The 16776-nt window shown below is 51.7% G+C and overlaps 1 protein-coding gene across 3 annotated transcripts; it reads right to left on the bottom strand.

Annotated features, from left to right (window-relative positions):
* Positions 1 to 5339: 5339 nt before the first annotated feature.
* On the bottom strand, positions 5340 to 16676 carry METTL13 (methyltransferase 13, eEF1A N-terminus and K55). 3 transcript variants are annotated; one of them, XM_019711648.3, is made up of 9 exons: positions 16473 to 16676; positions 16071 to 16322; positions 14045 to 14804; positions 12540 to 12739; positions 10923 to 11118; positions 9622 to 9789; positions 8115 to 8330; positions 7091 to 7222; positions 5340 to 5809 (listed from the first exon to the last, which is right to left on the bottom strand). In XM_019711648.3, the coding sequence occupies exons 2-9, from the start codon at positions 16221 to 16223 to the stop codon at positions 5535 to 5537; spliced, it is 2100 nt and encodes a 699-aa protein (XP_019567207.3). In that variant the 5' UTR covers positions 16224 to 16322; positions 16473 to 16676; the 3' UTR covers positions 5340 to 5534. The 3 variants fall into 3 exon arrangements, with proteins under 3 accessions (XP_019567207.3, XP_019568045.3, XP_074178464.2); XM_019712486.3 differs by having other exon boundaries at positions 16427 to 16554; XM_074322363.2 differs by lacking the exons at positions 16071 to 16322; positions 16473 to 16676 and adding an exon at positions 15931 to 16039.
* Between the last annotated feature and the right edge of the window lie 100 nt (positions 16677 to 16776).

The following is a 16776-nucleotide window of genomic DNA, read 5'->3' as shown; positions in this document are numbered from 1 at the left end:
TGCAATCCTGGGCCATCCTTGGCTCATGAACACATCTCTCCAATCTGCCTGTGTCTTCTTCCTAGGTGTCTTGCGTCTCCGTTTCCCCTTCTAGTCTAAGGTCTTGTCTTTGGATTTAGGGCTGCCCTGACTCAGGATGATTTTTATCTCAAGATCCTTAATCACACTGGAAAACACCCTTTTTTCCAAATAACGTCACAGTTACAGATTCCAGAGGTTAGGACATGGATCTTGCTTTTGGGGAGCCACTATTCAACCCATGACAGGCAGGCTTGCATTAAAAAAAAAAAATCCCAATCCATTATTTCAATCAAACTTTATTTTGCCAATTTTTGTCATATCTACTAATTTCCTACTATGATAGAAATGACTTACATCCTGGCAGAAAACTTCACATGCCAGCTCAGGCCCAGATACATATATGCTACATTTGTATTCCTTACACGCTTCCTAGATTTAACCTCCTTCACATCCTATGGGCATTATCCCATTACTTTATTTCCTGCTACTGTTTCTAAAATCAGGGATGTGGGGCAAAAGGATTTTTGCCTTCAGGCAGCACTCCACCATCGCAGGCCTCCTCTATCAGAGAAAATCGTGCTTTCTCCATATGCGTGGGAAGGACAAAAGGTAGACAGGGAAACGCAGAGTGCGTACAGTACCGGGTGAGAGAGAAAAACAGGCAAAGCAGGAATCTGTCCTCAAACATGAGCGAAAGAAGCAGGAAACACGGTTCGGGTGACAGAGCTCCTTGAAAGAGTTCTGCTCTCCCAGGGCGAATTTTCCAGACTCCCCAGAACTTAACTGTGATTTCTAGTGCCATCTACTGGGAAGGCTAGGAAACAGCTCACACCAGAGCTAGAAAAACAGAACAGTGCGCGTCCGTCTGGCCTTCAATCCCTTTGAGGAGGCAGGTTGTCCTGAGGCTGGACCCCTTCCTGTCTGTTCTCACAAGGATGGGAGATGACTCAGCAAACGCCTGACCATTTCTGTGCCTTCCTCACACTTCGTACAGGTGCCCCACAACTCATCCACGTGCTGTAATTCGTCTCCCAGTCTAGTCAGTGAGCTCTGTCATATCAGGGGCCACGTCCCTTTCCTCTTTCTGTTCTCAGCACAAGCACGGTATCCGACACAGAACAGGCTCTCAAAAAAAAAAAAAAAAAAAATTCCTATTGACTATAAAGAAGAAAAACCCAACTTAAGAATTCTACTTCTTACCGACCGTTATCTGTTGACAAACTTATAGAAACCAAATGGCAAGACGAGCCCCAAGAGGGAGACTGGTTTACCTACAGTTTACTCCACTACAGGCTTTGGGCTTTGAGGCAGTTCTCGGATGGACACTCAAGGCCGAGTACTAGTGGGAGCGGGGCTGTGTGCTCCGTGGAGGGTCCCCCTGTGCAGGAAGCTGACCTACCGTCATCCACTCAGAGAGCAAAGAGCTGAGGTGTGCGAGTGCAGAGGTAAGCTAATAAAAATACATGTTGGTCCCTGGCCCCAGCTCCTGACACAGAGCTCCTAAAAGTCCTCTAATTTCCTGGGTGATAGGAGCACCTTTTGTGCTAATGAACTGACTCTTGGATGGGAGCTGATCACCGGAAAGACCAAGCCCTGGTGAAGAGCTTGGAGCTTTCAGCCCCACCCCCATCCTCTAAGGAAGGGAGAAGGGCTGGAAATTGAGTTATTAATCCATCATGCCTACATGATGAAACCTCCATAAGAATATCAGTGTGCGTGGCTCTGAAAGCTTCTGGGTGGGCAAACACATGGGGTGCAAGGGGGCTGGTGTGCCCAGAGGGCACGGAAGTTCTGCGCCCCTTCCCACACACTTCGCCCAGTGCCTCTCCTAACTGTTCCTGAGTTGTGTCCTTTTGTAAGAGACTGGCGCTCTAAGTAAACTGCTTTTCCTGAGTTCTGGGAGAGCTCTAGCAAACTATCAAATCCAAGGAGGGGGTCACGGGAACGTCTGATTTATAGCGAGTTGGTGTATCGATAAGTATTATCGATTGCTGTGCACAGACTTAATTTCAAGGCCCGATAAGCAAGACACACCAACACAAGCCGGGATGAAGGGGTTAAAGAGTTTTATTACAAAGTGAAAGTAAGACAAGATAGAGATTAGGGGGATATATCATCATACCACTAACAAGCGAGGAGGCAATTCATCATACCACCAGGGCCCAGTCAATTCGAGTCGTAGAAACAGCACCGGCCCTTCATCAGCGTGGGCGAAATCCCAGTCAAGTAAAGTCATCAGCACTGGTGGAATATCTTGCAGCCGAGGCGGCCGGGGAACAACAGCTACTGCTGCGCCTGCCTCAGCTTTTTGGGGTTTTGAGGACTTCACTACCAACAGTGGCAAGGAGCCAATAAGCATACGTGTTAACAACACAAGGAACTGGACTCGGATCTGGCCAGGAGCCGGGGCCAGTCCTTGGTACGAGATTAGATGTATCGGAGCTCGGCCCACCTGCGCTAAGGCAAAGGCCAGGCTCCACATCCTGTAAATATTTTCTTGGTCCTTGGAAGGGTAGCCAATCCTTCCAAGGCCAAGCATGTACCCCAGCCACTGTGAGAGTTTACATCCCCAAATGTTCCCAGGCAGGCCTTCATATTTTCTATTCCTTACAGTTGGTCAGAAGCGCAGTGCCAGCCGGGACTTGTGATTTTTAGGTGGGTATCTGATTCGGGGTGAGGTCTGCACTGACCCCAGGCAAACAGTGTCCGATTTGAATGAAAACGTATGGCACCCAGTTGGTGGCGGGGGTTTGGGGAGAACTGCTTGGTGTGGGGGAAAACCCCACATATCTGGTACCAGTGTCGTGGTGAGTAAAGGCAAACACAACGTTTTCCCTAAACTGGGGGGGGGGGGGGGAGGACGAACTCCAACTATCACTGCCTTCTGCTCATATCTCAGGGCTAAGCCGATATTCACTGATGGGACGGCACCTCCTTCCGCCTCCCCTAAGAGCACAGCCACTCACACAGCCTCTCCCCCAGTGGTCCTCAACTTTGGCTGCACAGAGCTTCTTAAAATTCTGATGCACAGGCTGTGCCCCAAGCCAACTAAATCAGAACCTCGGGGGTTGGGACCCAGGCCTAAGTACTTTTAGGTTTCCCAGGTAGTGCACTGTTAGTGGGATGTAAATCGGTGCCACTATGGAAAACAGCATGGAGGTTCCTCAAAACACTGAAAATAGGGCTGCCATAAGATCTAGCAATCCCACTTCTGGGCCTTTATCCGAAAAAAACAAATACACTAACTCGAAAAAATATCTGCATCCGTGTGCTCGTTGCATGATTTACGATGGCCAGGACACGGAAACAACCCAAGTGTCCACCGACAGATGAATGGATAAAGAAGATATGGTATAGTATACAATGGAATAGTACTCAGCCATAAGAAAAGATGAAACACTGCCATTTGCGACAACATGGAAGGATCTTGAGGGTATTACGCTAAACGATATAAGTCAGACAGAAAAGGACAAAAACCATATGATTTCACTTAGATGTGGAATATGAAACAAACAAAAAAACCCAAACAGAACAAAAGCAAACTTACAGACAACCGATTGGTAGTAACCAACCACAGAGGGGCGTAGGGGAAGTTTGAAATGGGTTCAAGGGGCTCAAATATATGGTAAGATGGCTGGAAACTAGACTTTTGGTGGTGAACACACTCGAGGCAAATAGAGATCAAACGAATTACAATGTTGTACCACTTGAAACTTACACGTTATTAACTATTACCTCAATTTTCAAAAATCAAAATTAAAAAATAGTATCAAATGGAAGCCCCCCCCCCAAAAAAAAAAAAAAAAAGTGAATAGCTCTTCGTGGGAAAGATGGGATACAGGCCAATGGCATCGCTGGTATGTACAGAACCCTCTCCTCACAACTCGCCAGCACAGAGGGCGTTCGACTGAGGTTTGGGTCAACACCGTTCTGGTCTCCACTGGTAGAAATCTTTCTAGGAAATTCAGCCCAAAGCTGCCCAACTGTAACTTCTGCCCATCAGTCTTTCTCCAGCCTTTGGACACACACCTGTAATCAACCTCACTCTTCTTTCAATCCCACGGCCTTTCAAAATTTTTAAGACGAGTATCATCACCTCTGAGTGCCTCTTGCCCCCTCCAAAGGCTCCTTTCCAGTAAACCTGCTTATTTCCTTAGACGACAGCTCTGAAGATACAGGTGACACCTTGTCATCACTCTGGTAGCTCCTCAGGTTGGCTGGGCCACTCGTGTGCTGCTTCTACGTGTGCACAGGACTAGCAGGTGATCGACCGCAGGCCTGACTCGGGCCGCGTCCGAACGACGCAGCTCACAGATGATGAACCAGGGAGGGAGGGGTCCCAAACTGAGGCCCTCTGAGGTCAGGGGCATGCCAAGAGTTCCCTTCCCTCTACATGGCCCCCGGGGAAGACACTTCCTCCTCAATGGGCTGACACAATTTTGTAAGGATGACAACCTACCTTTAAATACGCTTCACCGTAAGAGGTTAGAGTCCACGTTAAAGGGCCTGGGGAAAGAGAAGCCAGGGTGGGGGGTAGTGACACTGCCTCTTTTCCATAGCACCGCTCATTAATTCAGACTTGGCATAACTAGAGAGGTGAAATTCTAGCCAATCTCAGAACTGCTGGTATAACAGTTTCAATAAACAGGTAAGATTGATGCTTCTGACTTAGGTGAGATTGGGGGTCAGACGTGGTTTTGGTTTAATTATCCTTTATATCAGATTAAAGTGAATATAAATCACTTAGAAAAGTTCCTGGAACTTGTTAACTTTTAGCCCTGACCCACGTGTTTTGGCCGTTCTTAAACATCTTTACTTCCACCCCAGCTCTTTATGCTGGGTCTGGCATGTAGCTGCCACTCAACGTGACTTCAATCTGCTAAGTCTCTGCCACCCACAGTCACGAGGCCAGTTACATCCACTCCCTCCACTGAGGAGAGAGCAAAGTGCTTAGGCGACAAGGTTTGGTGAGTTGAGAAAAGCTACTAAATAGTAGAGTGGATTAGCACATTCGCAAACCTTGGGGACATGTTAGTGGCACTTCCATGCAGAGAGAGATGTTCTCTCAAATCCGCCTCACGTCTACGGAGACCCTACTCTGTTTACGACCTTTTGGCACAGAACTGAGGTCATTCCCACAGAATCTACGGGAGAGCAAAGCACAAGCAAACCAGCCATCATGTCTGACTGTCTCCAGTCCTGGGAGTTTGGTGCACACGCATGAAGGTGTCAGCCTGTGCTGGGGGCTCCAGCTGGGAATCCTACTCAAGGACCGTACGGGACGCAAAGGAAACTGACCCAAGTGGAAGTGAACAGGACAGGATGGGAAAAACATTTTTATTTTCCCAGGTCTTCAGGCAACCTCACCCAGTGGAGGTCGCATGCGGTTGAGTAGGAAGCCGAGAAAAACACGAGGCTTGAAAAGTTTTGTGCCTGTTAGTTCTTCAGTGTCTGGCAGGCCGGGAGCCCACGGATGGTCGGGAAGGAAGCTGAGAGGACCACACGGCCAGCGATCACACAATCTTCACAGTCTTGAGCATATCTGACAGGACATACGTGTCATCCCAACCCCGCCCTGGCTTCCTCAGGGTCTGCTCCAAGGCCTGGGCCATTTCCAACAGCTCCGGCGTGGCACGTGTCTGCTCGGGGTGCAGCTGACAGAACAGGATCTCGTTCACTTCCCCCTCAATTCGCCGGACATAGAGAAGGGGGAACACCGCCTTGAGCCCCCCCAGTACTGAGTCCTTTAGCCCCAAGTCTCGGCACACGAGGTTAAGGATAAAGACACCTGTAGGGTGGGAGGGAAAGAGTCAGAATGACCGCAGATCAGGTGACATGGCGGAGACGAGGTTAAGCTCTGAGGACAAGGTCACTTCCTGCCCCAGGGAGGCTGGTGGAGTAAGAACCACACCGACGGCAGCAGTGAGTTTGCAGAGCACACACAAAGGTGGAGAGAGAAAAGCAGGGGAAACAATGAACCATGAGAAAAATTCAGCCTGATTTTTTGCTCTTCTGTGCTGCTAACAAATTGTTTTACCATTCTCCATGGCTCAGTTTCCCAAAGAATTGCTTTGGGAAAGAAGTAATTAATAACTCCAAGAAAGAGTGGGCCAACCCCTCAGGGATGGCGTCTTTTTGACAGACACTGTCCAGTATTTATAGCCAGTGAGACAGCCAAGGTTATCTTGCCCTGTGACAATTAAGGTCGTAAATCAGCTCTGTTCACCACAGACCCTACACTGAATCAAAACATCTGGGAGGGCGGAAACATGTGGACTAAGGACCTGGGTGGGAGCCCCAGTCGTTACCTCGGGTCACCTTGGCAAGCCTCTTTACCTCCGTTTCCTCATCTGAAAACGGGTGCTAGGAGGATGGAATAACATCCTGCCTCGTCCAGGGCACGTGGGGAGAATTCAACTGACAACCTGCGTTACCATGCTGGCGGGAATGCGAATGACTGCGGCCACCTTATAAAACTGTGTGGCAGCATCTCGAACACTGAACATACGCGTCATCCACGATCCAGCAATTACAACCCTGCATCTGTGCCCAACAGACCTGCAAATGTTTCACCAAAAGGCACCTGCTGGAATGCCAATGGCAGCAGTGCTTATGACAGCTCCAAACAGGAAACACCCAACGACCAGGCCGGAATGGAGAAACCGACCGTGCTGCGGTCACGCCGTGATGCTACACAGCAATGAAAGGAACGGAAACCTAACACTAGAGAAGGATCTTACAGACATGGTGCTGGGCGCAAGAAAACTGAAACTTAAACACTACATCCTGTATGATTCCATGGAGAGAAAGACGAACGGGCAAACGGAGCTGTGCTGAGAGAAGCTAGGACAGCGGTTCTCCTGGAGAGGAGAGTGAGTTCCCCGCAGGAGGAGGTAAGCAGCGGAGTTCGGGGGAGCTGGCACCACTCTGTGTTCGGGACCGGCAATGGGTGTGTCCAGCTTACGGAACTCGACCGACAGACACATTTACAATAGGTGCATTTTTCATTGAAGAGAGAAATGTTTTACAGGACCCATCCACCTCCCTCCCAACCCGTTGTTCTCCATACCTTCGGGATTCAAGATGCTTTTGACCTTCTGCAGGAAGGGCTGGTCCACAAACGCTGGGGGTGGACAACTCATTCCCAGGGTTGGGTCCTTACTGTCTACATCAAACATGACGACGTCATAGCGAGGCCGTGCTGGGAAGAGAAACAAACGAGGTTTCGTCTCTGCCGGCTAAAATGAGGCCATTTACATTCCTATGTCACCGCTCTCCCATGACCTGTGGTGCGCGTGGGTGGCTGAGTCAGAAAGGTAACATGCCGGGTGACGTTTGCCTGCTCAGGACACTGGCGCCGGGAGCCTAAACACAAAGGCTCCAGGCAGCTCTCGCGGAACACGAACTGGGCACAAACCATTCCAACAACATGGAACCGAATTCCAGTAGCAGCAGGGCTATCAGAATTCCCACCGAGTGGCGTCGGCCTCAGGGCTCCTCAGCCTCGGCACTGCTGACATTTGGGGTCAGACACTTCACTGTCCTCAGTGGCTGTCCTGTGCACTGGGCAGGCTTACTAGCATCCCTGGTCTCTACCCACCGGATGCCAGAAGCAGCTCGACCCAATGGTGACAACTAAAAACATGTCTGTGGACACGGCCACGTGTCCCTGAGGTTTTACCAATCGACATGAAGGCAGCCCTGCTCTGTTTCTGGTTTCAGCTCCAGCTGAAAGATTTAGAAAAAGCTCCCCCAACACACACACCCCCGTTTCTTCCTTTTCTTCACCCACCTATAGACTTTAGGTTTCCAGGGATGGTGAGGAAGTAGCAAGGTTACAGGGTCCGAAGAGAAGCCCACTGGTCTGTGAGTGTCATCAGCACAGGAAATGGTACCCCAACCCCTACCACAGAGCTGAACATATGGATGGCACTCTGTATTGACTGAATCAATATGTCAAAAAATACACAGGTGAAAGACTAACGTGATGCTGAGGCCGCCCTCTTAGGCATGGATTCTAGAGGCCCTTGCAGGCCTAAGAAGCTTGGCTCAATCTTCCCTTGACACCCGTCCAGATCCTCCGAGGACAGTACCTGCTCCTCCCGCCAGGTTGGTAATGTAGTCCAGACCATCTGCAATGTGGACCTTCATCCGGTTGCTCTGGGAAAAGCCAAACCACTGTGTGGCCACTTCCAACATGGAGGGGTCGATCTCCACAGCATCGATGCAGGACTTTGGGAAATGATCGTGGACAAAGAGGGGGAGGCTGCCCCCACCCAGGCCTACCACCAACAATGCCAGGGGAGTCTCTGCAACAAAAGAATAAAGCATCATTTACCATCTGCTCACCGGAACGTTCGGTACCAGCCTTGGGAGGGCAAGAGTGGGAGTCAGATGTTTGGCTCCACCCAAGGGAGACAAGATGTAGGGACCTGGCCTCTCGGTCTCATCCCAGAAATTTAGGAGTTAATGTCACATCTGAAAACCCTGGCCTGACTACCCTTCCTTTACCAGGTTCAGAAGATGAACCAGTGTGTTGTTATTCTGGCCCCTTAAAGCTCCCAAAGCTCTCAGCTGCTATTCATCATGAGTCCCCACCATCAGCATTGTTAGATCCCCTCTAAGAAACAGGAGGGACAATGGCCAGCATCCGGTTCATGACCCGTGTAGATGCCATGCCCTCTGCCCAGCTCTCTGCTCACAGGCCACAATGGCCCTCTCACACACGTCAACCAGGCCAGGGCAATCCATCCGAGTTCCAGAAATCACAAGAAAACAACAGCCCCAGTCCTGGACCTAAGCACAGAGAGACCACAGCCACCAGGGAAGGTGGAGGGAAGGCAAGAAACAGGACAGAATCACAGAAAGGAGACAGACCCTGATGACTAAATGTAAGAACCGAGCCTCTAGGGGCACGTATCCCCACCACGATGGGCCAAAAGTACAGGGCAGACAGACACACTGGGGGACTTTGGGTGAAGCGTTACAGGCACAGGCAGACGCCTGAGTGTTTTCACCACCGTGGTCAGATCCAAACCTGTCACTGGTGATAAGGCTATGGTTGCACTATCTGTAATAGGGAGTTTTTTCAAAACTAGAAATTCAAGATAGAATTGCATCTGGTGCTCAAACAATGCATTAATGAAAAGCCAGAAATTTTCCTGGAGTGCAAAGGCATTTCTCCAGACACATTTCTAAATGTTCCATCTGGTTACATGGGTGTATACATATGCAAAAATTCACCAAGCTGAACACCTAAAGAGCTGTGTACTTGACATTATCTCATGGAATGTATTTTATACCTTCATGTTCAAAATAAACGAGAAGAAAACAATTTAGACAATGTAGCCATTTCAAGATTACAATCTGAGTTTGAGGAAAAAGTGATCTGGATGTTCATTAATTTAGGACACAGTTGGGAATAAGAGATGTGAATACACATGCTTCACTCGGCCTGTAATCACTGTTCTCAAACTGCGAGGCAGTGGCGTTGATCACGTCTGTGATCTCACATGCTCCCCACTGTGCGGGGCTGTGATGTTGATCACGTCTGTGATCTCTCATGCTCCCTACTGTGTGGGGCAGTGGCGTCTTCCTCACCTAGGAGCAGCTCCGGGCTTTTCAGCAAGGCCAGGCCGGCGACCATGGCTTTGTGGTGTTCACAGCACAGGTAGCTCTTATCAATGGACTGCCCTGGGGCTGCAGGGAGGTCCTCTGGAGTATCAGCGGGCCGCTGCTTCTTCCTGTCCTTTTTCCGTTTCTTCTGGGCTAAGCGAGACAGAGGGAGACGGATGAAGTCCTGTGCTTAGAACACCGCGTACCAGCGGGCGTACTGCGGCTGGCTTCACCCTGCTCAAGAACCCAACTGGTAGAAATGCAGGAATTGTGTGACGTGGAGACATGTTGGTAGCTTGAAACCTGGCCTCAGTGGCCATTTTTATGCCACAGCAATCGCAAACAGTACACATTGAGGCTTCCTTTCCCCAAAGAGATGGCTGTTACACATTTAACACACACCACTGGATATCAGAGAGGAGGAAAAGGAAAGTGGCAAAGACACACTCAAAACCCTGGGAAAACTCAGCCTCTTTGCCGAGAAACATCAGGCCACTAACAAGAGAAAAGCGGATTCATAAACTTACAGGAAAGAAGGGCTTCCAGTTACTAATTGCATCCTTTGTGCCAATTACTGTACGAGGACTTTTACTCTTCGAGCTCCTCTAACGCCCTACAGTTCCCATGACGGGCGGACGGAAAGCCTGAGCGTCTGCAGAGTTAATAACCAGGTGCAGAATCAGCAGGAGGTGGTGCAGCCAGGATTGGAACCTGGAAGCGCCTGTGCCCAGTGCCTGTCCTTGCCTGTCCTCCTTCTGTGCCGCGCAGACAGTAGACGCGCACAGAGGACAGCTTCCCTGTCCTCCATCGCAGGAAGCTCCACTGAACAGCGCTGACTACACGACCTGAGGCACCCACCACTCCAAAACCGCCTGAAACGGGTGCCAGTGGGTAGCCCTGTGGCGTCGGGCAGGGCTCGCCTGCACCGTCCATGTTTCAGGCTCAGCTCACGAGAGCTGCTGAATGAACACCTAGACGCCTACGGGGCAACTTGTAAAACAGGCGGCCCTGACATCAGAGGCACTAAAGCGATGATCACCTTTACTCAGCAAACCTCCCCCTTATCTTTCCACAACCAGGCTTTGCTCAAGAACGGAACACACACCTCCATGCGGCTAATGGCCGCTCACGCCCTAAGAGCCCGGATGGTAAGGGGACAACCCAGGGCCATGTGCCTCTGGGCACAGGTAGCTGCATCTCGGTCCAGCTCCCAGGGCCTCCCGACCACCCCAGAGGAGAGTCCACGCCCTGGCCCCTGGGCCCCACCGCCGTGCCCGACGCCTCACCTCTGTGAGACACGTCCTTCAGCAGCCGGGCTTCCGACTGCACCACGTTCCTGTTGCTGAGGAAGATGAGTCGCCGGAAGTACCGCTTGTCGTCCCCCTGCACGTCCTCCACGACGTAGTCCCCGCTCAGAGGGCTGCGGTCTTGGTGCTTCACAGTCCGCACCCCGATGTCTCCCCCCACAGACAGGAAGGGCACCTGGAGGGACAGCAGAGATGGGCTCGAGACACCGGCTCAAGTAAGAACAGGGGAAACCGCAGCCCTTCCCTTGTGTGTGGAGAGGAATCCCCACCCCAGGGTCTGGGCAGCGGCAACTCCTAAGACTTGCCATTGTTTTACAGTTCTCCTCGGGGCCTGTGAAGAGACCCCAAAAGGTTTAACTCCCCTTTGGGAAAACCAGCTGAGCCCCTAAACTGCTAGTGAAATGCAGCTGGTTCTCCCCAAGAAAAATAGGAGTTTCTCAACTGTCGTCCTTAAAAGGACTCTCAACAGTCCAAGACAATTACAGCCAGGGGGACCCCGCGGGCAGGAGCTATAGGGATGAGAGAAGGAACCCGAACAGGGATAAGGTAACCAAATCCAGGGGAAAGCAACCCTCCGAGTGTGCAGACACGCCTCCCTTCCCTCGTTCCTCTCATCTTTCTACTGCATTACTCTAAACAGGAGGAAAAAACGAGAAAAACAGGTTTCCCCCTACACGTTTCCATGTCCCTCCCGCATCTTTACATCTATTTCTTTTGAAAGACCTCAGTGAGTATTTCATCATCACCAGGGACTCGTGACTTTGCTCAGAGGGTCACTGGTGAGACGTCACCATGGACCTGCACACAGTAGCGGGATCCCTCTGACGGACACCAACCCCAGGAAGCAGTAAACACACATTCATCTGTAAGCACAGGTCTGCCCTGGGGCAGAACCCCAGGCTGGAAGGCTAGGAACCCGGGAATCTCTTCTTGTTTTCAGATCTGTTACTATAGCACCAAGCCTCCAGGTACCTTGGCTTTCCCCTCTAATAGGAAGGATAAAGTCCTTACTATAAATACAGTACAATCACCTGTCAATTACCCTGTCTTGTGACCTGGATGGCACAGGACAGATGGTGTCAACTGATAAGACCATGTCACCATTTTGACAAAAGCCTTCCGTTTCCTTCCCGGTAAAACACCAGAGCAGCAATGCTCATATCCTGAAAATCACGCTGCGCCAATGTGGCCCTTTCGCATTCTACCCTCAGAGAATGATGGTCCTAAGAAGCAAAATGGCCAAGGAAGTCCTGTGCAAAAGTGGGGAACTAGACACCCAGTCTCAGCGACTGGCAGTGTGAAGAGCTGGAGCCTGCAGGGCAGACAGCGTCTCCTCCAGGCCGTCTCTGTGGAATCCGAGAGGCCCCAGACAGAGAAGCTCTGTGGGTCCCAATAAGGGCAACCACTCGCCTTCCTCTCACTTCCTGGGGCAAAGGAACGTGATTCCTGCCCACTTAGCTCGCAGTTGCAGGCACGCCATCCAGAATGGACCAGGGTCACACCCGTATCCCAGCTCCTTCCAAGGCACCCCCTGCCTGCCCAGCTGCTAGTACGACTTCTCCAAACACCTGTGAACGCTGCTGCCAGAGCTCTTACCTGCTGCTGGGCGGGCATCCCGGCCGGGGCCAGCTCCATGACTCTGGCCGACAGCTCGGCCTGGATGCTGTCCATGCCGTCGTACTGCTGACCTCGGTGAAGCGCCACAGTGATCAGCCTCCTGAAGCCAGCGCTCAACGCCAGCTGCTTCCGGCCGTCTTCCATGCCAAAGAGCCACTCAGTCTCCCGACCCTGGGGGACTGCAAACAGGCACTTGGTGACAGGGAGTCCCAGGGAGAGTGTTCAAGCCCACAGCCAGTATGAGCCACATGGCAGAGAGCCAGGCCCTGCCCAGCCCAGCAGCCCTTCCAACTGAGGGGCTATCGATGCACGAGGGCACAAGGCACAGAGCAAAGCAGATAGAGGACATGAGGGAGGACCAAGGGGCAGAGAAGTGGGAGCATGTGGGTAAGGGATGGAGGCAGGCACCTGGCACAAGGAAACGAGCAGAAACGCTAAAGCTCATCACACGCCAGGCAGTATTCCAAGCAGTTTACAAACAGAAACAAATCAAATCCTCCTAAGAGCCCGGGATGCACGTAGCATTGTTATTCCCACCGCATAAATGAGGAAATTGAGACACAGAAGTTACATTATTTGCCCAAGTTCACACAGCTAATAAGTGGCAAACTGGGACTCAAACCCAGGCAGTCCAGCCCAGACTCCATGCTCACCCTAGTGCACTATCCGTTCTTACAAGTGGACAGTCGGGATTATGGAATCCTCGGGAAAAGGGCTCAGTCATCAAATGACGAGCATGACCATATCGACACCGCCTATTTGTCTAATATTTTCTACTTTTGAAAGCATTCCCTAATTGTCTCTGTTTTGATTATTAAGGTAAACCTGGTATGATCCACCCCTTTCCATCACGATGCTTACATTTGTAAAGCACGTATCACATGCCAGGCACCGTCCTAAGAGCACTTACACTTCTCACAACTACCCAAGGTAGTTACGCTCTCGCTTTATAGATGACCAAACTGAAGCACAAAAAGAGAAGTAATACGTCCAATGTCACGCCACCAGGAAGTGACTGGGACAGGACTGGAACCCAAATGGTCTGGTTCCAGCACTCGCATTGTAGTCATTACTCTGTCCTGTCTCCCTACACTCAGCAGAGAAGCACAGCAACTTCCCCGGGTCTGGCGGCTCACAGGTGGCAGCGCCGGGACTGCACTGCTTCCACTGCTTCCATTACCCCTCCACGTTACAAAGTAACTAACATCTCTACAATGTGTGACGTCCCTCAATTGATCTGTTACTTCTCTCTTCTCCCTACCGACCCCTTTCTCCCACTTCATCAAGCCTTTGCAATGGAAGATGGAAGAAATAAGCTCCAAATCGAAGCAGGTAGCTGGAGAGCTGCTACTGTCCCTTCCTCGTGCCTTGGCTAGTCTAACCAAAGTACCGCCCCCTGCAAGATACAACCAGCCAAGGCATACCCATCCACCAAAGCCCCACCCCAGCCCCTCCAGAGAAGAGAGGGACCAATGCCAACTCACTGATGAAAATGGCAAAATGATTGTCCCGCGATGGTTTCACATTGGGGCTGTCCACCACGTGGAGGGTGTAGCGTGGCTCCCCCGTGTCCCCACTGCACAAGTCCAGGGACAGACTCCCCAGCCCAGCCTTGCGGGACAGCTGGCTGCACAGCCAGGCATACTGCTGCCGCTCCCGCACCGCCTCAGCCAGCCGCTCGGCACTCTCCAGCCGCATAGGCTTGCCCTGTTCCTGAGCACACAGCTCAAAGATCTGAAGGGCGGAGCCAGGGATTGGCCTGAACTTGGTCATGACGAAGGCAAAGACAGGCAGGGGGAACCGAAGCTCTGCTTCCAACACCTGGTCCTGGCTGTTGGCCACCTGGTGCACCCTCACCATCCACCCCTCCCGAGAGAAGTGACCCACTGCTTTCTTCAGGACGTGAGCCTGAGCCAGGGAGATGCAGAGGTAGCGACCGCCCACCTGCAGGACACGGCCAACCTCAGCCAGCATCCTGTCCACCTGCTGCAGGGTCTTCTCCTCCTCGTCTGTCAGGACAGCATCCAGGGTGCCCTTGTCCAGCACCACCTGGAACGAGGCATCGGGAAACTCCATCTGGGTCATGTCCATCTTCAAGAAGCTCATCTGGGGCCGGCGGCTGGCATTGCGCTCCTTCATCTGCTTGATGGCGACCTCACTGATATCGATGTTGACTATATCCCGATAGCCCACGTCGTACAGCTGCTCACTGAGCTCTGAGTTACCACACCCAATCACCAGCACCTGGGGGGGAAACCAACACGTTGGCAGTGACCGTGACAAAGGAATGAGCTTCCCGTGCTTCGAGGAATCGAGTCTCGCCTTGGCTGTTGCATGTTTTCAAAAGGGGAAGATGCTACTCTCACAGGACACAGGGCCATTACAGAGTTGATTCTAGGACCCACTGTGGAACACCACGGGTTACAGGACTCACTAGTGAATGAAGACGACACTCAGCAACAAGGTAAGTTATGTGAAAATAGCTTTCTATGTTGCAGAAACAAACAAATCACGGTTGTTCTTTTTCTCTGAACCAAACCTAATTAACTCAAGAAAACTGATAGGAAGTCAGAATCCAAATGCACTAGTTACAGTTGAAATCTCCTACTTGTTTTACTGTTGAAAGCCTCGTTCTGGCAGAATCCTACTCCACTCATACGTTTGGCTCGTCCTCCTGACACTCTATTTGTCTGAAGCCAAACATAAACACAGGTTGTTGCATCCCTCTCTGTGGTGCAATCTCCCATCAACCCTTTAAAACTCTGTCCTAATACGACAATCTCTGGAAAAGCACAGTACAATGAGAAGTGCATAGGCTTTGGAGCTAGACGGGCCTCAATTTAAATTCCTATGTGACTACTTACTACATGTATGATCCTGGGCAAGAAACTGGCTCTTGGAGCCTCAGTTTCCTCATCTGTAGAATGCACGTACCACCACTCACCTCACAGTCTGTTACGAAAATGCAACTACTGAACGAACACACACACAGAGCACCAAGCTTGGCAGCTAAAGCTTCAGCAATGTTAGTTTTCTAATCTTCCTTCCTTCCTTCCCTACCTCCGCTACAACCCCACCTCTGTCAGACCTTCCACCATCGTACTTAACACATTTCACTTCTGGAATGTGCCCAGAATCTACATCTTAATGCTGTTAAGACTTCAGGGCGGCCCAGACACAACCGTTCGATAACAGATCCAGGTATCAGTAAAGCCACAGCTGCTGCCTGCCTCACAGCGATGCACGCTTTCCTTCTCGAGGAGTGTTTATCTAGGTTGGGCTACTAAAGAAGTCGGTCTTCCAGTCGGGTTATTAACAGAGGGATGAGCGGGGGCTGGAGGTCTGTTATCTGAAAACCTTTAGGACGTACTTAGCTGCCGTGTAGCCTGAATCCTGAAATTAGGGGCCGAATTCGGGGCCCCATGCCTGTCACCGGCTACTCTGCGCAGGGTCGCTCGGTGGGCAGCTCCCACTCTTCGCAACGCACACAGGGCTGCCGGGCGCGCTCACCTTCTCCCGGGGCTTGATGTACTTGTGCAGCACCCCGCACAGCTCCAGGTAAGTCCCATACCACTCGAAAGCTTTCTTTCCTCGCTGCTGGAAGAACTTCTCCCAGTAGTCAACGGAGCCAAACTCCTTGGAGCTCTTTGGTAAGAGATTCATATTCTCCCTGCGCCTTCACGCCTGTCCCACGCCCTGGGAGGCACCAACGGAGGGGCTTCCCCGCCCGCGGGCTCCAGGACTCTGCGGCGGGAATTCTTCCTGCGGACAAGCAGCCACATTGACTTATCCCCCACTCAAAGCACAAGGAATGACCCTCATACGCCAATCGCACGCGGGAGTCACTGAACCTCTCACACGCTCACCTCCTCCCCCGCACCCACAGCCCGCCTCACGTGCGGAGTCTCTCACTTTCTCAGAGCTCGGGTTCGGAACCCGCAAGCATATCCGGGTGCGAGGCTTCCCGATTGGTCGGCCGCCCAGACCATCCCAGCATCTCATTGGCCACTGGCTTTCGTTCCTGACACCTCATTGGCTGCGACGCGCTCGCCTCACGCTGGCTTCGCTGTAGGCGCGGAGCGTTGACGTCAGACGGAAGGGGGTGGTCCCCTGGGGTCGGGGCGGAAATGGCCTGTAGCCCCGACCTTAGGCTTCGGTCAGCGCGCAGGCGGAAGGCAGCGGTCTCAGATCTGGGCTTTCCAGCGGCGGCTGAGAG

The sequence above is a fragment of the Rhinolophus sinicus genome, chromosome 11 (assembly GCF_057876585.1).
Source record: "Rhinolophus sinicus isolate RSI-liver-muscle chromosome 11, RSI-T2T, whole genome shotgun sequence".
Taxonomy (NCBI): domain Eukaryota; kingdom Metazoa; phylum Chordata; class Mammalia; order Chiroptera; family Rhinolophidae; genus Rhinolophus; species Rhinolophus sinicus.
The sequence above is the reverse complement of the archived record's forward strand: the minus strand, read 5'-3'. Positions and strand labels throughout refer to the sequence as shown.